General features: G+C 43.4%; 1 protein-coding gene across 1 annotated transcript in view; it reads right to left on the bottom strand.

The window, feature by feature from the left end:
* Positions 1-1,468: 1,468 nt before the first annotated feature.
* LOC135526499 (platelet-derived growth factor C-like) overlaps positions 1,469-25,822 on the bottom strand; it is a 73,107-nt gene continuing 48,753 nt past the window's right edge. The window contains exons 4-6 of the mRNA XM_064954916.1: positions 3,854-4,055; positions 3,398-3,615; positions 1,469-2,969 (exon numbers count right to left, since the gene is read on the bottom strand). Of these exons, the coding sequence (XP_064810988.1) occupies positions 2,856-2,969; positions 3,398-3,615; positions 3,854-4,055 (534 nt within the window). The 3' untranslated portion in view covers positions 1,469-2,855. The remainder of the gene's footprint in view (positions 2,970-3,397; positions 3,616-3,853; positions 4,056-25,822) is intronic.

Here is a 25,822-nt window from a genome sequence, read left to right on the forward strand (position 1 = left end):
CACCAGTTTTTGAGTGTAAGGGGGCAATTTCTTTTCCACACAGGGTCGTTGGGTGTTGCATTACTTTGTTTATGAAATAAATTAAATAAGTATGTAATTGTAGTGTTATTTGTTCACTCAGGTTCGCTTTATCTAATATTAGGTTTGGGTTGAAGATCTGATCATTTTCAGGGCAAAATTCTAGAAAATTAAAAAGTGGCAAATACTTTTTCACAGCAATCTATTTTGGGGCGGGCTTTTGCCCATCGAATACCCTCCTGGGGCCAATGGGGTCATGCCTGCTGGGTAGTTATATTTCCAATTAAGTCTGATTTACATTAAACCATAATGATGGTGTCTGTGTATTGCTTTGCTTAAAATTATACATTTTTATTTAAAAAATTCACTCATGCATGTGACGTTTTCATCAAAATGTCTCTTTGTCAATAAGAAACCAACTGAATGATCTTAGTTCCCGATGCCCCTTGTTCAAGTTATTTTTAAAGGGGGCTGAACTTCCAGATTTGGCTTTTTCTTAGGCTTGGCCATTTAGAAATGCAGCGGCCATGACTGACTCCAAACGAGTGTTGTCTTGGGGGGGGGGGGGGGGGGGGTCGCACCTGGCAAGTGTTTGTACATTCACTCTGCCTTAACAGTACACAGTTACAGTCACTCACTGTTCCAGATAACTTGAAACAGTCTGACCAGGTCTTGTGTCTTGAAGTCACCTAGACTAGCTGGTGCGAGGCAACTTCTTTCACCAATTAGCTTTAGCCAGCTGGTGTGCAACTGTGGCAAATTTGGTTTCACATTGGATAGCCTATCGCTGGGGCTAGTCAGGGACAGTCAATAAATTACACAATGTAAATGGGACAATATTTTCATTAAATGTTTTCAATATTTGTATATACATTTGAGGTTAAGTCATTGAAATGTGTAGCTATTGACATTTTAAAATATTGTCCCATGTACATTGTTTATTTTACTGATGTTCCCTAACTAGCCCCATAGGGATATTGACTGTCAAACCAAGTTGACCATGGGCATTACGATGGGGTTGCATACAGGTCCGCTCCAAATGTATGATTAATTGGGCACTGCTAGCTGTTGGCATGTGTGCAGGGTTGAAATATACTCAACCCAAGGAAAACTGTTATGGTTCAATTTATTCCTGTCATCTTACAAATCTCAGTTTTGGATGAAACTGACTTTATGACCAACAATATTATTATATTTACACTTTAATCAATTTTGACACTAGAATAAATGTTTCTGAGTGATATCAATGCCACATAGGCCGTTATCAAAATGAGAATTTGCTTTTTAGGAGCAGTTGCTCTTTAATGGTCATGCCTTTCCTATTTATTTAATGAATGTGGAGAGAGGTTATCTTAATTGTTTCGTTATAGAGCGACAATAAACTCTACACAATGGATCCAATCATCCGTTACCTTTGCCATTCCGTCATTAAACAACAACCATGAATGAAATAGTTTGTTTATTTTCCAACCTCATTAATTGAGGAACATGAGTAGGGTTCCTAGATGACTGGTGCATAAAACAGCTACTTACACTGATATCGGACAGTGGTGTGTTGCTACTTTGTCCATGAAGTGTATACGGTGTCACAACAGACGTACTGATAGAGCCATATACAGTACATGCCTATGACCATCATCTTATTCTGTTAGATGACTTTGATGTGGAGCCATCTGCCCCCAAATGTAATTTCCTCTGTCAAAAGTCCCTAATGATACCAATCAGACCATTCCAATATCTATGAAAAACAGAAGCTTTATCTTGTGAGACCAAATGAAAGTCCTTATATTGCAGGGGGCTATGTCAAAATACAAGTACCTATCTCCAGTAAAACACTGACTGATTTATTTCTACCGTCAGATACAACAACATACATCCTAAAAGGTCATGTTAAATACTTTGGTAGAGAAGAGAACACACCCATAGGACGTGGACAGACATAGACATGAATAATGTTGAGGAACAACACTCAACTTCTGTACAAATGAATGAGAAACTACAATTAATTTCAGCTTACAAAAAAAGCATATTGGGCATTAAATTCCCTTTCATTGAACAAATAAATATCTAATATCCACGAATCTATTCTTCCACTCACTAAATGGGGTTATATGAAGTTCTAAAGCAAGCAGAATTTTACACCGTTGCAGAGATGCTATGTACGTTGAAATGCATCTTGGTCTAAGTGTGCAACTATTTCCTCACTGAATACAAGTATCTTTGGTAGAAAAATATGACAGGACAGAAGAACCATGAAAATGAAACATTTACACATAACAGTTTGCACAAGTATGACAGTTCAACATTATTACCACTATTTCACTCCAGAGATCTAATCAGTGGGAACATGGGGAAAAGAAGTGGGGAATCACTGATAAACAGTGATCCTTGATGGGATTATAAAGTAGCAGAGGAATTGTCCTGAAGGCAGCTCACTTATATACAGAAAGGTACTTGAATGAAGAGGAGTCCAATTTCTCAGATACTCCCTGGCCACGTGTTGAATTTTCACAAGACACCTTAAAGGTATTTCGCACAAAATAAGCACAAAGAAATCTCAGAAGCAAAGGGAGAGAGAACCTTCAGAGATTAAAGAATGTTTAAGATTGGTCCATCATTCCAGTGCAGTCTATCCATCTCCTGTCTCTTCAATGCACTCCAAGTCAACTACAGGTCCTCCACAGCGGCCAGATCCATCCACAAATGAAGTAGTTCCAGTCAGTTTTTAAACTCGTCCAATTAACAAGAGAACGAGGATTGGCTGGGAGAAGCTGGAAGACGCGTGCAGTTTCAAGCGTCTACTGGGATGCCGGTGACTCCAGTACACAGGTCTGAGATCAGTCCCAGTCATCTTTGCACACACAGGCACACTCCTCGTGGTGTTCCATTGGCACATCGGTCATGGACTTCTGCAGGCCTCGGCCCCCGCTTCGGTGCTTCAGCAGGAGAACCTACAGAGGGCGGCGAACCAGAAATCAGATTGAGAGTTTCCCTCCACCAAAAACAACAGCAAACACATTTACACTTCATATGCTTCAATTAGCTACATGGCAGAAATGTCTCCATGATAGGCTACATTTGTTATACATCAATGACACATTTCAACTACCAAATAACAGGATGTAATTTAGCTTGGGTTTATTATCGCTATCTTTCTGAAAAAGAATGAACTTCTTGTATAAGTAGCACATAATCTTACCAGGTAGGTACTTTTAATGACCCTTGTCTAGAAATGCAAACTTTTGATAACTTTCCCAAAATGTCCAGGTTTTCCAGAAATCATGGTTGGAAGATTCCTGGATTTCCAGTGTATTCCCTCCTGATTCCAGGAATATTCAAACCTCTTAACTTTGCAGCGCTACGTATGCCACATTTTTACCTCATGGTACTTGTTGACTACCCGGGTGGGCACACACTGGCAGTCGAAGCAGCGGTGCGAGCAGCAGGCACAGTTACCCCCGCAGCGCTTCACCAGGAGGCAGCTAGGCCAGAAGATGGCGTCCGTCCTCTTGAGCTCCTCCCTTAGGGAGACGGAGTAGTTGCGCGGTGTGCAGCTGTACAGTTTCACCTCTTCTCTCAACAGGTTGAGATCCACCCCTGTTCAAGAAATAGTTTAATCTCATCACGTCTGCCTAAAATTATTAAACACATTGTACTAAATTCCAAAGAAGGGGCATCAAATGCTAAGCTGACATAAAATTGCAATTTTCAAAATGGTAAAACTGTCTTGAAAAAGTTTAAAGTTTTTTGCTCATCTGCATCTGTTTTTCCCTCTATCTCAACATGACAGACTTTTCTTCCACTGCAATTCCTGTCACTACAACCCCAGTTGTACCTCTGGATTTCTTGTTGTGTAGGAATGACTTTCCCAGGATGTGCCAAGTGGGCTTGTACAGGTCTTCCATGTCCTGCTGCCATCTCTCAGGCTCCAGATACTTCATGACCTCCTCCACGGTGCTAAGGCCAGCCACGGCCTCAGACAACGCATCTGAGCTCTGCAGAGATGGAGCTGGAGTTACCTCGGGCTTCAATACACTCTAAAGAAAACCGGCATTAGGGAAGACGGGGGAAAAATGTTGTTAGACTTCAGCTGCATGGCCTAACTGAATTAAGCATCATTTAATGGATTATTTTAGAGAGCCCCATTCAATAACAACATTGAATCAGAGGTTTAAACAGATTTATACAGGCATTACAGGCAAAACCCCTGAAAAGAAAGATAAGATTTACATAATGAGTGAATGTGCTACAGTGCATTACAAAACTGAACATCAAAGCTCCATTTTGGTATCTCTATAGACTCCACAGCTCTTCACTTAGATAGATTTCCATCCAGACATAACTTCAGTAGCAACAAGGTTTAAGCTGAGACTTCTTTCTGTTACAATGAGGGGCTGTATTGTTTGTTTTCTCTGAATGATATCTGCCTAAGACACGGAATGTCCGTCATCTTGAGCTCCTCCCTCAGGGAGACGGAGAAGTTCCGCGGCTCTGACACTCGTCGGATGTGGCAAGGCTTGCAAACTATTACAGACTACAAAGAGAAGCACAGCTGAGAGCTGCCCAATTACACGAGCCTACCAGATGAGCTAAACTACTTCTATGCTCGCTTTGAGCCAAGTAACACTGAAACATGCATGAGAGCACCAGCTGTTCCGGAAGACTGTGTAATCACGCTCTCCACAGCCGATGTGAGTAAGACCTTTAAACAAGTCAACATTCACAAGGCCGTGGGGACAGATGGATTACCAGGACGTGTACTGCGAGCATGCTCTGACCAACTGGCAAGTGTCTTCACTGACATTTCCAATCTCTCCCTGCCCGAGTCTGTAAGATCAACATGTTTTAAGCAGACCACCATAGTACCTGTGCCCAAGAACACTGACGTTAAATTGCAATTTTCAAAATAACCAGCCTAAATGACTACCGACCCGTAGCACTCACGTCTGTAGCCATGAAGTGCTTTGGAAGGCTGGTCATGGCTCACATCAACACCATTATCCCAGAAACCCTAGACCCACTCCAATGTGCATACCGCACCAACAGATCCACAGATGGTGCTATCTCTATTGCACTCCACACTGCCCTTTCCCACATGGACAAAAGGAACACCTATGTGATTATGCTCTTCATTGACTACAGCTCAGCGTTCAACACCAGTGCCCTCAAAGCTCATCAATAAGCTTAGGACCCTGGGACTAAACACCTCCCTCTGCAACTGGATCCTGGACTTCCTGACAGGCCACCCCCAGGTGGTAAGGGTTCACATCCGCCAAGCTGATCCTCAACACAGGGGCCCCTCAGGGAAGCGTGCTCTGTCCGCTCCTGTACTCCCTGTTCACTTATGACTGCACGGCCAGGCACAACTCCAACACCATCATTACGTTTGCTGATGACACAACAGTGGTAGGCCTGATCACCGACAATGCGAGACAGCCTATAGGGAGGAAGTCAGAGACCTGGCCGTGTGGTGCCAGGACAGCAACCTCTCCCTCAATGTGATCAAGACAAAAGAGATGATTGTGGACTAAAGGAAAAAGAGGACCGAGCATGCCCCCATTCTCATGGACGGGGCTGCAATTGAACAAGCTGAGAGCTTCAAGTTCCTTGGTGTCCATATCACCAAGAAACAAACATGGTCCAAGCACACAAAGACAGTCGTGAAGAGGGCATGACAAAACCTATTCCCCCTCAGGACAGTGAAAAGATTTGGCATGGATCCTCAGATCCTCAACAGGTTCTTCAGCTGCACCATCGAGAGCATCCTGATGGGTTGCATCACTGCCTGGTATGGCAACTGCTTGGCCTCCGACCGCAAGCTACTACAGAGGGTAGTGCGAATGGCCCAGTACATCACTGAGGCCAAGCTTCCTGCCATCCAGGACCTCTTTACAAGGCGGTTTCAGAGGAAGGCCCTAAAAATGGTCCAAGACTCCAGCCACCCTAGTCATAGACTGTTCTCTCTGCTACCGCACGGCACGCGGTACCGGAGCTCCAAGTCTAGGTCCAAGAGGCATCTAAACAGCTTCTACCCCCCAAGCCATAAGACTCCTGAACATCTAATCAAATGACTACCCCATCCTTTCACACTGCTGCTGCTCTCTTTGTTACCATCTACACATAGTCACTTTAATAACTCTACCTACATATACATGTTACCTCAACTAACCAGTGCCCCCGCACATTGACTCTGTACCGGTACCCCCCTGTATCTAGTCTCGCTATTGTTATTTTACTGCTGCCCTTTAATTACTGGTTACTTTTATTTCTTATTCTTATCTGTATTTTTTTAAGCTGCATTGTTGGTTATGGGCTCCTAAGTAAGCATTTCACTGAAAGGTGAAATACCTGTTGTATTCGGGGCATGTGACTAATAAAAAAAAATGAACGGTGTAGTAGACTGACACCTGGGGTGTTGGTATCCCCACATGACCAGGATCAATAGGGCTCTGTTTAAAAGTAATGCACAATATAGGAAATAGGGTGCCCAAACTAGCATGGTTTCTGCACACTCTGTCTGACATGTCAGCTTGCTGGTAGCTTTATGTGGCGATACTGACCTAATGACCTTGAACGCAACACTGACGCCAGCAAGCGAGCACTGATAATGCAAGCGAGCACTGATAATGCAAGCGAGCACTGATAATGCAAGCGAGCACTGATAATGCAAGCGCGCACTGATAATATTGACACTTCAGCACTGAAAGTGTAACTTTATTTGGTACATTAATTACTAATGATATCAAACTCCCTATATTGTCACAGTGAATGAAAAGCATGACAAACAGTACATGACAAACAGTAAATAGAAATAAATCTGGAGCTGAGTCATAAAAGGAGAAACAGGGATTTGATTTGACAGCGTAAAGAGATACGGAATGAATCAGTGAAAATGACCTACTACTGGATTGGCATTGTCAAACTGAATAATGGCAACGATACAGGAATGTCTGTTCTGATTCACTGACAACATAATACATTCTGATATTACAGTCAGCACTCACTTTGGTGCTGCCACTGCATGATATGATAAGAGAGGAAGGCTACAGAGTTAAGCAACATGGCTAAGGCAGAGGTTGGAAAATGTTGTTTATGCAAATGCACTGATGAGACAAGACCGTAACTACCAATTGGATACCAAAAAATTAGGGAGAAAAAGGGGTCAAATGTAAAAAAATATAGATACAGTGGCAAGAAAAAGTATGTGAACCCTTTGGAATTACCTGGACTTCTGCATAAATTGGTCATAAAATTTGATATGATCTTCATCTAAGTCACAACTATAGACAAACACAATCTGCTTAAACTGATAACACACAAACAATTATTCGTTTTCATGTCTTTAGTGAACACACCGTGTAAACATTCACAGTGCAGGGTGGAAAAAGTATGTGAACCCTTGGATTTATAACTAGTTGACCCTCCTTTGGCAGCAATAACCTCAACCAAACGTTTCTGTAGTTGGGGATCAGACCTGCACAACGGTCAGGAGGAATTTTGGACCATTCCTCTTCACAAAACTGTTTCAGTTCATCAATATTCTTTGTATGTCTGGTGTGAACCACTCTCTTGAGGTCATGCCACAGCATCTCAATCGGGTTGAGGTCAGGACTCTGACTGGGCCACTCCAGGCATATTTTCTTCTGTTGAAGCCATTCTGTTGTTGTTTTACTTCTGTTTTTTTGGTTTGTTGTCCTGTTGCATCACCCAACTTCTGTTGAGCTTCAATTGGTGGACAGATAGCCTTATATTCTCCTGCAAAATGTCTTGATAAACTTGATAACTCATTTTCCCGTCTATGATAGCAAGCTGTCCAGGCCCTGAGGCAGAAAAGCAGCTCCAAACCATGATGATGCTCCCTTCACCATACTTTACAGTTGGGATGAGATTTTGATGTTGGTGTGCTGTGCCTTTTTCTCTCCACACATAGTGTTGTGTGTTCCTTCCTTCCAAACAACTCAACTTTAGTTTCAACTGTCCACAGAATATTTAGCCAGTAGCGCTGTGGAACATCCAGTTGCACTTTTGCGAACTTCAGACATGCAGCAGTTGTTTTGGGAGCAGCAGTGGCTTCTCCAGTATTGTCCACTCATGAACACCATTCTTGTCTTACCGTGGACTGATGAACATCATGGCTTTTAGATATAATTCTGTAACTCTTTCCAGCTTCAAGCAAGTCATCAATTCTTAATCGTGGGTCTTCTGAGATCTCTTTTGTTCAAGGCATGGTTCACATCAGGCAATGCTTCTTGTGAATAGCAAACTCAAATTTGTGAGTGTTTTTTATAGGGCAGGGCAGCTCTAACCAACATCTCTAATCTCATCTCAATGATTGTACTCCAGGTTAGCTGACCCCAGACTCCAATTAGCTTTTGGATAAATCATTAGCCTAGGGGTTCACATACTCTTTCCAACCTACACTGTGAATGTTTACATTATGTATTCAATACAGACAAGAAAAATCCAATAAAAAATCCAGGTAATTCCAAATGGTTCACATACTTTTTCTTGCCACTGTAAAAATACAGTTGAAGTCGGAAGTTGACATACACTTAGGTTGGAGTCATTAAAACTTGTTTTTCAACCACTCCAAAAACGTCTTGTTAACAAACTATAGTTGTGGCAAGTCTACTTTGTGCATGATACAAGTAATTTTTCCAACAATTGTTTACAGACAGATTATTTCACTTATAATTCAGTGTATCACAATTCCAGTGGGTCAGAAGTTTACATACACTAAGTTGACTGTGCCTTTAAAACATATTGGAAAATTCCAGAAAATTATGTCATGGCTTTAGAAGCTTCTGTTAGGCTAGTTGACATCATTTGAGTCATTTGGAGATATACCTGTGGATGTATTTCAAGGCCCACCTTCAAACTCAGTGCCTCTTTGCTTGACATCATGGGAAAATCAAAATAAATCAGCCAGGACCTAAAAAAAATGTGAAGCCCTCCAGAAGTCTGGTTCATCCTTGGGAGCAATTATTTACAAACGGCTGAAGGAACCACGTTCATCTGTACAAACAATGGTAAGCAAGTATAAACACCATGGGACCACGCAGCCTTCTTACCGCTCAGGAAGGAGACGCATTCTGTCTCCTAGAGATGAACGTACTTTGGTGGGAAATATGTAAATCAATCCCAGAAAAACAGCAAAGGACCTTCTGAAGATGCTGGAGGAAACAGGTATACAAGTATCTATATCCACAGTAAAATGAGTCCTATATCAACATAACCTGAAAGGCCGCTCAGCAAGGAAGAAGCCACTGCCTCAAAACCGCCATAAAAAAGCCAGACTACGGTTTGCAACTGCACATGGGGACAAAGATCATACGTTTTGGAGAAATGTCCTCTGGTCTGATGAAACAAAAATAGAACTGTTTGGCCATAATGACCATCGTTATGTTTGGAGGAAAAGGGGGAGGCTTGCAAGCCGAAGAACACTCTCCCAACCATGAAGCACAGGGGTGGCAGCATCATGTTGTGGGGGTGCTTTGCTGCAGGAGGGACTGGTGCACTTCACAAAATAGATGGCATCATGAGGGAGGAAATAATGTGTATATAGTAGAAGCAACATCTCAAGACATCAGTCAAGAAGTTGAAGCTTGGTTGCAAATTGGTCTTCCAAATGGACAATGACCCCAAGCATACTTCCAATGTTGTGGCAAAATGGCTTAAGAACAACAAAGTCAAGGTATTGGAATGGCAATCACAAAGCCCTGACCTCAATCCTATAGAAAATCTGTGGACAGAACTGAAAAAGCATGTGCGAGCAAGGAGGTCTACAAACCTGACTCACTTACACCAGCTCTGTCAGGAGGAATGGGACAAAATTCACCCAACTTATTGTGGGAAGCTTGTGGAAGGCTACCCGAAACATTTGACCCAAGTTAAACAATTTAAAGGCAATGCTACCAAATACTACTTGAGTGTATGTAAACTTCTGACCCACTGGGAATGTGATGAAATAAATAAAAGCTTAAATAAATCATTATTATTTTGACATTTTAAATATTAAAATAAAGTGGTGATCCTAACTGACCTAAGACAGGGAATTATTACTAGGATTAAATGTCAGGAATTGTGAAAAACTGAGTTCAAATGTATTTGGCTAAGGTGTATGTAAACCTCTGACTTTAATTGTATATATATTTACAATATAAAATAAAATGTAACACTGTAGAATTACATAACAATAACGGGGCTATATACAGGGTGCCCGGTACTGAGTAAATAGGGATTGGGGTGTCAATGTAAATGGTCTGGGTGTCGATTTGTTTAATTGTTCAGCAGGCTTATAGCTTGCGGGTAGAAACTGTTAAGGAGCTTTTTGGACCTGCTTGCCGTGCGGTAGCAGAGATAACAGTCTACGACTTGGGTGACTGGAGTCTGGTATATAGGTCCTGGATGGCACGAAGCTTGGCCCCAGTGATGTATTGGGCCATATGCACTACAGTCTGTAGCACCTTACAGTCAGATACCGAGCAGTTGCCATATCAGGCGGTGATGCAACCGGTCAGGATGCTCTCGATGGTGCAGCTGTGTAACTGTTTGAGGATCTGGGGACCAATCCCAAATCATTTCAGTCTCCTGAGGGGGAAAAGGTGTTGTTGTGCCCTCTTCACCACTGTCTTGGTGTGTTTGGACCATAATAGTTTATTAGTGATGTGGACACCAAGGAACTTAAAACTCTCAACCTGCTCCACTTCAGCCCCATCGATATAAATGGGGGCCTGTTCAGACCTTATTTTCCTGTAGTCCAAGGCACTGCTTTCTATAAGAAATAACTGGATTTTTGCTCACTATTTGAATCCAGTTACTGTTGCCTGGACTTGGCACTGGGTATAAGTGTGGAATGGAAACCATTAACAGCTTGTGAATGTTGACGGTGCTACAGTCCTCCAATTAACGGCACTCCATAGGCACGGCCTCATAAGTGGCAGTCAAGCACTCCTTCAGAGACAGATGAAATGCAGTGAATAAAGCTTCGGGAAGGAGCTGAGAGGCCTGACTAAAGGCATTGGGGAACAAAGCACTTAAAAGGGCCAGCGTAACTTTTGACAGGCATGAATTCTCTGGAAACGTTAAACTGGTATCGAGAATCTGGTCGTTGGGTTTTTCCTCAGAAGTTTGAAGTGTTCAGGTGTAGCAGAAGCTGTCATCTATTATGGGATGGTAGATAGGGCAGCAAAGAAAGTTCTTTCCAAATATACAGTACCAGTCAAAAGTTTGGACACATCTACTCATTCAAGGATTTATCTTTATTTTTACTATTTTCTACATTGTAGAATAATAGTGAAGACATCAAAACTATGAAATGACACATATGGAATCATGTAGTTACCAAAACAGTGTTAAATATAATCTAAATATATTTGAGATTCATCAAAGTAACCACACTTTGCCTTGATGACAGCTTTGCACACTCTTGGCATTCTCTCAACCAGCTTCACCTGGAAAGCATTTCCAACAGTCTTGAAGGAGTTCCCACATATGCTGAGCACTTGTTGGCTACTTTTCCTTCATTCTGCAGTCCAACTCATCCCAAACTATCTCAATTGGGTAGAGGTTGGGTGATTGTGGAGGCCAGGTCATCTGATGCAGCACTCCATCACTCTCCTTATTGGTCAAATAGCCCTTAACTTCTTGCGTTGAGCAATCCCGGATCCGGGATCCTATTTATAGCCTCAATCTAATTAGCATAACGCAACGTTAACTATTAATGAAAATCGCAAATGAAATGAAATAAATATATTTGCTCTCAAGCTTAGACTTTTGTTAACAACACTGTCATCTCAGATTTTCAAAATATGCTTTTCAACCATAGCTAAACAAGCATTTGTGTAAGAGTATTGATAGCTAGCATAGCTATAAGCCTAGAATTCAGCCAGCAACATTTTCACAAAAACAAGAAAATCATTCAAATAAAATCATTTACCTTTGAAGAACTTCAGATGTTTTCAATGAGAAGACTCTCAGTTAGATATCAAATGTTCAGTTTTTCAAAAAAATATTATTTGTGTAGGACAAATCGCTCCGTTTTGTTCAAGTTTGGCTATGAAAAATACCTGTATCCAGTTATAGCCTCAAGCTCATTAGCATAACGTAACGTTAACTATTTATGAAAATCGCAAATTAAATGAAATGAATGTGCTACCTCTCAAGCTTAGCCTTTTCTTAACAACACTGTCATCTCAGCTTTTCAAAATATGCTTTTGAACCATAGCAAAACAAGCATTTGTGTAAGAGTATTGATAGCTAGCGTAACATTTAGCGTAGCATTTAGCGTAGCATTTAGCGGGCAACATTTGCACAAAAACCAAAAAAGGATTCAAATAAAATCATTTACCTTTGAAGAACTTCGGATGTTTTCAATGAGGAGACTCTCAGTTACATAGCAAATGTTCAGTTTTTCCTGAAAGATTCTTTGTGTAGGAGAAATCGCTCCGTTTTGTACATCACGTTTGGGTACCAAAAAACCCCGAAAATTCAGTCATCAAAACGGCGAACTGTTTTCCAAATTAACTCCATAATATCGACTGAAACACGGCAAACGCTGTTTAGAATCAATCCTCAAGGTGTTTTTCACATATCTCTTCATTGATATATCGTTCGTGAATGTCTACTTTCTCCTGTGAATCGCTTGGAAAAAGACGTGCAGTTGAAGATTACGCACCAATTTCGACGGAGGACACCGGGCGGACACCTGGCAAATGTAGTCTCTTATGGTCAATCTTCCAATGATTTTCCTACAAATACGTCACAATGCTGCAGACACCTTGGGGAAACGATAGATCGGGCAGGCTCATTCCTTGCGCAATCACAGCCATATAAGGAGACAATGAAAAACAGAGCCTCAAAAATCCTGCTCATTTCCTGTTTGAAGTTTTATCTTGGTTTCGCCTGTAGCATCAGTTCTGGGGCACTCACAGACAATATCTTTGCAGTTTTGGAAATGTCAGAGTGTTCTCTTTCCAAAGCTGTCAATTATATGCATAGTCGAGCATCTTTTTGTGACAAAATATTGCGCTTAAAACGAGCATGTTTTTTTTTATCCAATAATGAAATAGCACCCCCATAGATGTAACAGGTTAAACTGCCTGGAGGTGTGTCAGGTCATTGTCCTGGTGAAAAAAAAATTATAGTCACACTAAGCACAAACCAGATGAGATGACAAATTGTTGTAGAATGCTGTGGTAACCATGCTGGTTAAGTTTGACTAGAATTCTAAATATATCACTGACAGTGTCACCAGCAACGCACCATCACACCTCCTCCTCCATGCTTCACGGTGGAAACTACACATTGCGGAGATCATTCGTTCACCTACTCTGCATCTCATTAAGACACAGAGGTTGGAACCAAAAACGGATTCATCAGACCAAAGGATAGATTTCCTCCAGTCTACTGTCCATTGCTTGTGTTTCTTGGTCCAAGCAAGTCTCTTCGTCTTATTGGTGTCCTTTAGTAGTGTTTGTTTTTAGCAATTCACCTATTAAGGCCTGATTCACGCAGTCTCCTCAGATCAGTTGATGTTGAGATGTGTCTGTTACTTGAACTCTGTGAAGCATTTATTTGGGCTGCAATTACTGAGGCTGGTAACTCTGGGTCTTCCTTTCCTGTGGCGATCCTCATGAGAATCTGTTTCATCATAGCGCTTAATGGCTTTTGCGACAGCACTTGAGGAAACGTTCAAAGTTCTTGACATTTTCTGGATTGACTGACCTTCATGTCTTAAAGTAATGATGGACTCTTGTTTCTCTTTGCTTATTTGAACTGTTTTTGCCATAATAAGGACTTTTACCAAATAGGGCTATCTTCTGTGTACCTCCCCTACATTGTCACATCACAACTGATTGGTTCAAATGCATTTAAAAGTTAATTTGTGGAATTGCTTTCCTTCTTTTAACAAGGCACACCTGTTAATTGAAATGCATTCCAGGTGGCTACCTCATGAAGCTGGTTGAGAGAATGCCAAGAGTTTGCAAAGCTCTCATCAAGGCAATGGGTGGCTACTCTGAATAATCTCAAACCAATCAAAATACGTGTTATATTTAACACTTTTTTGGTTACTGCATGATTCCATATGTGTTTTTTCATATTGTGATGTCCTTCCGACTGAGTACAAATACCACAAATAGAGATAAACACTTGAATTAGTAGGTGTGTACAATCTTTTGACTGGTAAGTGAAAGTTTCCTATATTTGGAACTCTAACAGCACCCCCAGACAACACAATTGTATTTGTATTAAAAATCAATACAACCTAAATACATGTGATGGAACCGAGTCAAAGATTACTTTTGTGTTTTCAGCCAATTATTTGCATGGTTATCAAAATGTGCAAGTTATCAACTTGCCTCCCATTGACATAGCTAAGCTATGACCTCTCCTTAGCAACCCTGCAAATATTTTGCCTCATAACTGCAGTTAACATGTTCACAATCTAACTATTTTCTTGTGTGGCCTGATACTTAGTCTTTTATCTTAGCCACAACTTCATCTGGTAAGAATTCATCTCAAGGGATATAAAACCCAGACACAGAATATAATCTATTGTATTCTGCAGCCATCACTAAAAGGTGTTTCAAATTGGTTGCAGGCTGTGTCCATCTTTTAGAAGGAAACTAGCTTAGCAGGCAGACGAGGGACAGCAACTCCTGCCAGAAATGACAGAGGAATTGATGATGTAAAGAGTGAGAAGTGAACTGAACTAGACATCTGAGGTATGTGCTGTACATGCACATGTATTATGTCAGGAGGCACTGAAGAATTTCTGACAGGACTTTATGAATCCAGGACAATGTATCCATCAAAAACCTTGAAGCGCAATGTCATTGAGCAAGCTATTGCAGGATTGCATATTGTAGAGGAATGTGTTCAGCTCTAATGCTGGGAAATATTATACAAATATTGCATAAATAAGTGGATATATTGTTACAGAATATTACATAAATACATACACACACTACATGACCAAAGGTATGTGGACACATGCTTGTCGAACATCTCATTCCAAAATCGTGAGTATTAATATGGAGCATGTCACCCCATTACTGCTTTAACAGCCTCCACTTTTCTGGGAAGGCTTTTCACTAGTCGTTGGAACATTGCTGTGGAGACTTGCTTCCATTCAGCAACGAGAGCATTAGTGAGGTCGGGCACTGATGTTGGGCGATTAGGCCTGGCTCGCAATTGGCATTCCAATTCATCCTAAAAGGTATTCGATTGGGTTGAGGTCTGGGCTATGTGCAGGCCAGTCAAGTTCTTCCACACCGATCTCGACAAACCATTTCTGTATGTCGCTTTGTGCACGGGGGCATTGTCATGCTAAAACAGGAAAGGGCCTTCCTCAAACTGTTGCCACACAGTTGGAAGCACAGAATCATCTAGAATGTCATTGTATGCTGTAGTGTTATGATTTCACTTCACTGGAAGTAAGGGGCCTCGTCCGAACCATGAAAAACAGCTCCAGACCTTTATTCCTCCGCCACCAAACTTTTACAGTTGGCAATGTGCATTCGGGCAGGTATCGCTCTCCTGGCATCCGCCAAACCCAGATTCGACCGTCGGGCTGCCAGATGGAGAAGCACAATTCATCACTCCAGAGAACGCATTCCCACTGCTCCAGAATCCAATGGTGGTGAGTTTTACACCACTCCAACCAACGCTTGGCATTGCACATGGTGATCTTAGGCATGCCATGGAAACGCATTTCATGGAGCTCCCGACAAACAGTTATTGTGCTGACGTTGCTTCCAGAGACAGTTTAGAACTCGGGAGTGAGAGTTGCAACCGAGGACAGACGATTGTTAAGTGCTATGCGCTTCAGCACTCGGCTGCCTCATTCTGTTTGCTTGTGTGGCCTACCGCCTCGCGTCTGAGCCTTTGTTGCTCCAAGGCATTTCCACGTCACAATAACAGCACTTACAGTTGCCCGGGGCAGCTCAAGCAGGGCAGACATTTGACAAACTGACTTGTTGGAAAGGTGATGTCCTATGACGGTGCCACTTTGAAATTCACTGAGCTCTTCAGTAAAGGCATTCTACTACCAATGTTTGTCTATGGAGATCGATTTTATACACTGCGTGGCTGAAATAGCTGAATCCACTCATTTGAACGGATGTCCACATATTTTTTATATATAGTGTATTACATACACTCGCCGGACAGTTTATTAGGTACAGCCATCTATAGTACTACCGGGTCAGACCCCCTTTGCCACCAAAACAGCTTAAATTCTTCAGGACATTCTACACAAGATGTCGGAAATGTTCTTCCACAGGAATGTTGCTCCACGCTGAGGCGATGGCATCACGCAGCTGCTGCAGACTGGTTGGCGATACATTCATGCTGCAAACATGTTTAGTACACTCAGCGTGGTCCATGTGTGTGAGGTGCATACTTTGTTTCAAAGTAGATTTGTTTAAGACTACCAAGAAACACTCTGGGTGACCCTGATCTAGCCCACTGCAGTAAAAGTTACCTTTCTGTGCCATCAACCACACTGCAATTGAGGTTGGAATAAAAATAGGTTCTTAGTCTCTGGAACCCTGCATGGCATTGCCAGTCATATGCTTTCACTAGTCTCTCTCTCTCTCTCTCTCTCTCTCTCAAGGGCTTTATTGGCATGGGAAACAGTGCCAAAGCAAGTGAAATAGATAAAACAAAAGTGCCAAAGCAAGTGAAATAGTTAACAAAAGTGAAATAAACAATAAAAAATGTACAGTATACATTGCACTCACAAAAGTTTCAAAATAATTTCAAATGTCATATTATGGCTATATACAGTGTTGTAACAATGTGCAAATAGTTAAAGTACAAAATGGAAAATGAATAGACATAAATATGTGTTGTATTTACAATGGTGTTTGTTCTTCACTGGTTGCCCTTTTCTTGTGGCATCAGGTCACACATCTTGCTGCTGTGATGGCACACTGTGGTATTTTACCCAATAGATATGGGAGTTTATCAAAAATTTGATTTGTTTTAAAATTTGTTGTGGGTTTGAGGGAAATATGTGTCTCGAATATGGTCATACATTTGGCAGGTTAGGAAGTGCGCTCAGTTTCCACCTCATTTTTGTAAGCAGTTTGTACATAGACGGTTTTCTCTTGAGAGCCAGGTCTGCTTATGGCGGCCTTTCTCAATAGCAAGGCTATGCTCACTGAGTCTGTACATATTCAAGCTTTACTTAATTTTGTTCGGTCACATTGTTTAGGTATTCTGCCACGGTGTATTCTCTGTTTAGGGCCAAATAGCATTTTAGTTTTCAGTGTTTATTTTGTTAATTCTTTCCAATGTGTCAAGTAATAATTTTTAGTTCTCTAATGATTTGGTTGGGTCTAATTGTGCTGCTCTCCTGGGGCTCTGTGGCGTCTCTCTCTCTCAAATGGAATTTCATGACTACTCATTGTCTCACAGTAAGTGTGAAGGCACAATGGACCTCAGTTCCGTAAAGGCCAACTTACTGGAGTGTAAAAAACGGATCACACTGATGCTGACATTTAGGGAGACAATGGCATTTCAGTTTGTTTTCCTTTTTTCTCTCCCCATTCAGAGATCCTCTTTCCTCCGAGCCATGCTGTGTTATAACAACTTCTTCGCCGGGCCCTTTAGCTTTCCAAAATCGCTTCCCGTGAATTACAGACCGGGTCTTATTTTTACCCCTTTCCATGGAAGTGGTAAAGAGGAATTATTGCTTGTTTAAATATAAATTCAACTGCTGCCCCCATGGCCTGAGGTTCCAGTAGCGCTGGTTTACCACAGGGAAAAAGTGCTGTTGTTCAGTGCGGCCTTCCAGCGCCCGAGGAATGCTCAGAGAGAAGCCAGGCCAAAGCCAGGCCAAGCTACCCTTTCCTCTCGCGATTTCCGCCAGTAAACGCTCTTGCGTGTGGCTGCCCCGAGTCATAACATGAATGACAGGATGCCTTGTTCTTGCTCTGTCAATCTATCAATACCCTAAAATATTAAATGTGTGGATGGATGGATGGATGGACAGATGGATGTTGGCAGTATTTAGGGACAGTACCAGTCAAAAGTTTTATTTTTTACTATTTTCTACATTGTAGAATACTATTGAAGACATCAACACTATGAAATAACACATATGGAATCATGTAGTAACCAAAAAAGTGTGAAACAAATCCAAATATATTTAATAGTTGAGATTCTTCAAAGTAGCCACCCTTTGCAACTTTGCACACTCTTGGCATTTTCTCAACCAGTTTCATCTGGAATGCTTTTCCATCAGTCATGAAGGAGTTCTCACATATGCTGAGCATTTGTTGGCTGGTTTTCCTTCACTCTGGGTCCAACTCATCCCAACCCATCTCAATTGGGTTGAGGTCGGGTGATTGTGGTGGCCAGGTCATATGATGAAGCACTCCAACACTCTCATTCTTGGTGAAATAGCTCTTACACAGCCTGGAGGTGTGTTGGGTCATTGTCCTGTTGAAAAACAAATCATAGTAACACTAAGCGCAAACCAGATGGGATGGTGTATCGCTGCAGAATGCTCTTGTCACATCTACTCCTGCTCCTCCGTCTGGTGTTCAACGTTACCGGTTCACTAACCACTGGTCCTGGCAACCCATCATTACGCGCACCTGGCATTCATCATTACGCCCACCTGCACTTCATCAACAGGCACACCTGGACTCCATCACTTCACTGATTACCTCCACTATATCTGTCATTCCCTTAGTTCCATTCCCCAGGCAGTATTAACTATGTGTTTCATGTCTGTATTCTGCTCGTCTATCTTGTATTGTTCCATGTTCCGTTTATTATTAAACTCACCACCGGCACTTGCTTCCAGACTCCCAGCATCCACGGTAAAGAATAATCACCAAATGGAAACAGTAGGAAATCTCTCAGACAGTCGATGAACAGGGATAGCTACTTTGTAAGCACCACGACGAGCTGGCGCAACCGGGCACGGCTATGGAAGAGCTTCTTTGCAGTGTTCCACGTCTCGACCATGCCCGAGAGGCGTTGCCTCCCACTAGAGGAGGATGCTCTGCCACCAGTCGAACCAGCGAGCCAGCACATCAGCCAATGTCATTACTCTGCTGACTGGGCGGGCGTTGGAGTGGGCCACGGCCGTCTGGGGAGAGGAGAGGAGGAGATGGCTTCGTTTGAGGGGGTTCATGGCTACTCCAACTATGAGCGCCTACTCCAACTATGGCAGGATGACAAGGCCTCTGCAGAGTATGCACTCACATTCTGGACAGTAGCAGCATCCAGCGGATGGAATGAGCCTGCGCTCATGCTATTCCCAAAGAGGACTGCGAGAGGAGGTCCAAACGGAACTGGCATGTCGGGACGACAATCTCTCCTTGGACGCACTCATTGCGATGGCCATCCGGTTGGATAATCTACTTTGGGAGCGTTGGTACCCACATCTCCCTCAACCTCCCTCAGTGAATACTCTGTAGCAGAGTTGAAACCTATGGAGGCAGTGGTCACTTGCCTTGCCGGGATTGAGTGATGCAGACGGAGACATCAGCGTCTCTGTCTCTATTGTGGTCAAGGGGGGCACCAGCTTTAGCAGTGTATGGTATATCCCAAATCGGTATCCACAAGAGCAGAGGGACGGTCCCGTTATCTTCCACCTCCCTGGGCAGGTGTGAGTATCCCATCTTCATCAGTTTCTGTTAAACCATTTTTAGTGTTGATCACACTAGCTGGCTGTCCCTCATGTACTGTTTCTACAGCGCTAGTGGATTCCGATGTCAAGAGGAACTTTATTGACCAGACCCATGCTTCCTCTCTGAACATCCCCTCATATGCGCTCTCGTCTCCGTTTCAACCATTGATAATCGGCCACAAGGATCTGGAACCATCACACACGTCAGTACACCACTCAACCTCACCGTGGAGTCCATTCATCAGGAAAACATCCCTTTCTTCCATCACTAGTGCACCAGCTCACAAGATTATGGCTCCATGGCTCCCTTAGCTCCAACACCATAACGCCACCATAAGATGGCATCAGAGAAGAAGGCTGGCGTTTTACGTGTCCCCAACCTATTGTGTTTTTTTTGTTTGTATATTTGTGTTGTCTGGACATCAGGACTGCGATTACTCACCACAGACTGGCAGAATTATTTTTTTTCTTTAACGAGTCTGACGAGTCCGACGTGAATGATATACTGCTTTCTCGGGAACAGGCCCAGATCCCCATAATTTGTGTGAAGAGGTAGAGAAAAAGGGGCCAGAGGGTGGCTGACTTCTGAGAATTTGTAGGCGATTGAATAAACCCCCATTTCCTTCCATTCTGCTAGCAAAAGTGCAATCTTCGGAGAATGAAAATCGATGACCTATGAGGAAGATTAAACTACCAACGGGACATTCAAAACTATAAGATTTTATGCTTCACAGAGTCGTGGCTGAACGCCGACACAATTAACGAACAGCTGGCTGGTTATATGCTGTACCGGCAGGACAGAACAGCTGCGTCTGGAAAGACAAGGGGCGGCAGACTATGTATTTTTGTAAATAACAGCTGGTGTACGGTATCTAAGGAAGTCTCGAGCTATTGCTCACCTGAGGTAGAGTATCTCATGATAAGCTGTAGGCCACACTATCTCTATTTTTGTAGCTGTTTACATAACACCACAGACTGATGCTGGCACTACGACAGCACTGAATGAGCTGTATTCTGCCATACACAAACAAGAAATCACTCACCCAGAGGCAGCACTCCTAGTAGCCGGGGACTTTAATGCAGGGAAACTGCATTTGACCAAATTTTACCAAATTTTACCAAATTTCTATCAGCAAATCTGACCATAATTCTATTCTCCTGATTCCTGCATACAAGCAAAAATTAATGCAGGAAGCACCAGTGATAAGATCAATAAAAAAGTCAGATGAATATGTTCCGTGATTCCTCTGATGGCATTGAGGAGTACACCACATTAGTCATTGGCTTCATCAATAAGGGCATCGATGATGTCGTCCCCACAGTGACCATACGTACATACCCCAAACAGAAGCTGCCGCTTTCAAGGAGCGGGACTCTAACCCGAAATCCCGCTATGCCCTCCGACGAACCATCAAACAGGCAAAGCGTCAATAAAGGACTTAAATCGAATCGCACTACACCGGATTTGATGCCCGTCGGGTGGGGCAGGGCTTGCAAACCATTACAGACTACAAAATGAAGCACAGTCGAGAGCTGCCCAGTGACACGAGTCTACCAGACGAGCTAAACTACTGCATTACTTGTTTCGAGGTATATAATACTGAAACATGCATGAGAGCACCAGCTGTTCCGGAATACTGTGTGATCACGCTCTCCGCAACCAATGTGAGTAAGACCTTTAAACAGGTCAAGATTCACAAGGCCGCAGGGCCAGACGGATTACCAGGACGTGTACTGTGAGCATGTGCTGACCAACTGGCAAGTGTCTTCACTGACATTTTAAACCTCTCTGTAATACCAACATGTTTTAAGCAAACCACCATAGTGACTGTGCCCACGAACACTAAGGTAACCTGTCTAAATGACTACCGACCCATAGCCATGAAGTGCTTTGAAAGGCATGGCTGACAGCAACACCATTATCCCAAAAACCCTACACTCACTCCAATTTGCATACCGCACCAACAGATCCACAGATGATGCAATCTCTATTGCACTCCACACTGTCCTTTCCCAGCTGGACAAAAGGAACACCTACCTGAGAATGCTATTCATTGACTACAGCTCAGCGTTCAATGCCATAGTGCCCTTAAAGCTCATCAATAAGCTAAGGACCCTGGGACTAAACACCTCCTTCTGCAAGTGGATCCTGGACTTCCTGACGGGCCACACCCAGGTGGTAAATGTAGGGAACAACGCATCCACCACGCTGATCCACAACACGGGCCCCTCAGGGAAGCGTGCTCAGTCCGCTCCTGTACTCCCTGTTCACTCATGACTGCACGGCCAGGCACGACTCCAACATCATCATTCAATTTGCTGATGACACAACAGTGGTAGGCCTGATCACCGACAATGATGAGACTATAGTGAGGAGGTCAGAGTCCTGACTGTGTTGTGCAAGGACAACAACCTCTCTCTCAAGGTGTTCAAGACGAAGGAGATGATTGTGGACTACAGGAAAAAGAGGACGGAGCACGCCCCCATTCTCATCTGCGGGGCTGTATTGGAACAGGTTGAGAGCTTCAAGTTCCTTGGTGTTTACATCACCAACAAGCTAACATGGTCCAAGCACACTAAGACAGTCGTGAAGAGGGCACAACAAATCCTAGACTGAAAAGATTTGGCATGGGTCCTTAGATCCTCAAAAGGTTCTATAGCTGCACCATTGAGAGCATCCTGACGGGTTGCATCACTGCTTGGTATGGCAACTGCTCGGCCTCCGACTGCAAGGCACTACAGAGGGTAGTGCGTACGGCCCAGTACATTACTGCCATCCAGGTCCTCTACACCAGGCGGTGTCAGCAGAAGGCCCTAAAAATTGTCAAAGACTTCAGCCATCCTAGTCATAGACTGTTCTCTCTGCTACCACATGGCAAGCGGTACCGGAGCACCAAGTCTAGGCCCAAGAGGCATCTAAACAGCTTCTACCCCCAAGCTATAAAGCTCCTGAACATCCTATCAAATGGCTACCCAGACTATTTTCACCCTCCTCCCCCTCTTTTACACTGCTGCTACTCTCTGTTGTTACCATCTATGCATAGTCACTTTAGTAATTCTACCTACATTCACATATTACCTCAACTAAGTGGTCCACCCGCAAATTCACACTGTGCTGAAACCCCCTGTACTGTGGGGAGAACAAGTATTTGATTCACTGCCGATTTTGCAGGTTTTCCTACTTACAAAGCAACTGTATCTACTCTAGCTATTGTTATTTTACTGCTTCTCTTTAATTACCTGTTACTTTTATTTCTTATTCTTTTCCATATTTAAAAAAAAAACTGCATTGTTGGTTAGGGGCTCGTCAGTAAGCATTTCACAGTAAGGTGCTGCATATACCTGCTGTATATTGAGTATGTGACGAATACAGTTTGATTTGATCTCATGAGATTCATGGACTGGTCCCCCCGCCTGTTGTCCTGTTCCCTCTTGTAATGTGTTGCCCTGTTCCCCTGTGGTTTGGGACGTAGAGGTGGACTTTCGCCAGGCTATGGAAACGGAACCCACTCCCACTAACTGTCCTCCTGAGCGCATCTACATTCCCACAGAGATAAGGGAGAGACTGTTGACCTGGGCACACACAGCTGTCGCTGGAAATCCTGAGATCACCCGTACTATAAAATCACTCTCTGAAAAGTATTGGTGGCCCACCTTGGTGCAGGACGTTACTCGCTATGTCAACCGGCACGCTCCAGTAGGGAAACTCCTTCCACTTCCGATGGCTCAGCTTCCCTGGTCTCATCTGTCCCTGGTTGTTCCTGGTCAAATTTTATTTGTCACACGCGCCGAATACAACAGGTAGACCTTGCAGTGAAATGCGTACTTACAAGCCCTGCAGTTTTAAGAAAATATCTAACAAAAAACTGCAACCTGGCCAAGATAAAGCAAAGCATTGCGACACAAACAGCAACACAGAGTTACACATGGAATAAACAAACATACAGTCAAAAATACAATAGAAAAAGTCTATATACAGTGTGTGCAAATGATGTAGGATAAGGGAGGTAAGGCAATAAATAGGTCATAGTGGTGAAATAATTACAATATAGATATTTAACACGGGAGGGACTGATGTGCAGAAGATGAATGTGCAAGTAGAGATACTGGGTTGTAAAGGAACAAAATAAATAACAGTATGGGGATGAGGTAGTTGGATGGGCTATTTAGATGGGTTATGTACAGGTGCAGTGATCTGTGAGCTGCTCTGACAGCTGGTGCTTAAAGTTAGTGAGAGAGATATGAGTCTCCAGCTTCAGTGATTTTTGCAGTTCGTTCCAATCATTGGCAGCAGAGAACTGGAAGGAAAGGCGGCCAAAGATGAATTGGTTTTGGGGGTGACCAGTGAGCTGAGATACCTAGCAAAGACTTATAGATGAGGTAATATGTACATGTAGGTAGAGTTATTAAAGTGACTACGTATAGATAATAACAGCAAGTAGCAGCAGTGTAGAAGGGGGGTGGGGGGATGCAAATAGTCTGAGTAGCCATTTGATTAGCTTTCAGGAGTCTTATGGCTTAGGGGTAGAAGCTGTTTAGAAGCCTCTTGGACCTATACCTGGTGCTCCGGTACCGCTTGCCGTGTGGTAGCAGAGAGAACAGTCTATGACTAGGCTGGCTCGAGTCTTTTAAAAATTGTAGGACCTTCTTCTGACACCGCCTGGTATAGAGGTACAGGATGGCGGGAAGCTTGGCCACTGTGATGTAGTGGGCCGTACGCACTACCCTCTGTAAGGCCTTATGGTTAGAGGCCGAGAAGTTGCCATACCAGGCAGTGATGCAACTCGTCAGGATGCTCTCGATGGTGCAGCTGTAGAACTGTTTGAGGATCTAAGGAACCATGCCAAATCTTTTCAGTCTCCTGAGGGGGAATAGGTTTTGTCGTGCCCTCTTCACGACTGTCTTGGTGTGCTTGGAGCTCTCAACCTGCTCTCTTGAGGGAGAGGTTGTTTTCCTTGCACCACACAGTCAGGTATCTGACCTCCTCTCTATAGGCTGTCTCATCATTGTCGGTGATCTGACCTACCACTGTTGTGTCATCAGCAAACGTAATGGTGGTGTTTGAGTTGTGCCTGGCCGTGCATTCATGAGTGAACAGGGAGTACAGGAGGGGACTGAGCATGCCCCCGTTTTGAGGAACAGCATGGCGGATGTGTTGTTACCTACCCTTACCACATGTCAGGAAGTTCAGGATTCAGTTGCAGAGGGAGGTGTTTAGTCCCAGGGTCCTTAGCTTAGTGATGAGCTTTGAGGGCACTATGGTGTTGAACGCTGAGCTGTAGTCAACGAGTAGCATTCTCAGGTAGGTGTTCCTTACGTCCAGGTGGGAAAGGGCAGTGTGAAGTGCACTAGAGATTGCATCATCTGTGGATCTGTTGGTGCCGTATGCAAATTGGAGTGGGTCTAGGGTTTTTGGGATAATGGTGTTGATGTGAGCCATGACCAGCCTTTCAAAGCATTTCAAGGCTACAGATGTGAGTGCTATGAGTCGGTAGTCATTTAGGCAAGTTACCTTAGTGTTCTTGGGCACGGGGACTATGGTGGTCTGCTTGAAACATGTTGGTATTACAGACACAGACAGGGAGAGGTTGAACATGTCAGTGAAGACATTTTCCATTTGGTCAGCACATGCTCGGAGTACACGTCCTGTTAATCCGTCTGGCCCTGCAGCCTTGTGAATGTTGACCTGGTTAAAGGTCTTAATCACATCGGCTGCAGAGAGTGTGATCACACAGTCGTCCGGACTGTATGATCTCCCCCGTCTGATGGTTTCACCACCATTCTGGAAGTTGTGGACAGATTTTCTAAATCATGGTGGCTTATTCATCTCTCTGGTCTCCCTACCTCTCTCCAGGTCGCTGAGACACTGTTCCAGCAGATCTTCCGGCATGTTCCATTCATTATTAAACTCTCCACCTGCACTTGCTTCCCAACTCCAAGCGTCCACGTTATAGCTGTGGTTGCCATGCTGGTTAAGTGTGCCTTCTAAATAAATCACAGACAGTGTCACCAGCAAAGCACCCCCACACCATCACACCTCCTCTTCTATGCTTCACGGAGGGAACCACACATGCAGAGATAATCCGTTCACTTTCCCTGCGTCTCACAAAGACACGGCAGTTGGAACCAAAATTCTCAAATTTGGACTCATCA

This window comes from Oncorhynchus masou, chromosome 32 (assembly GCF_036934945.1).
Source record: "Oncorhynchus masou masou isolate Uvic2021 chromosome 32, UVic_Omas_1.1, whole genome shotgun sequence".
In the NCBI taxonomy this organism is placed as follows: Eukaryota; Metazoa; Chordata; class Actinopteri; order Salmoniformes; family Salmonidae; genus Oncorhynchus; species Oncorhynchus masou.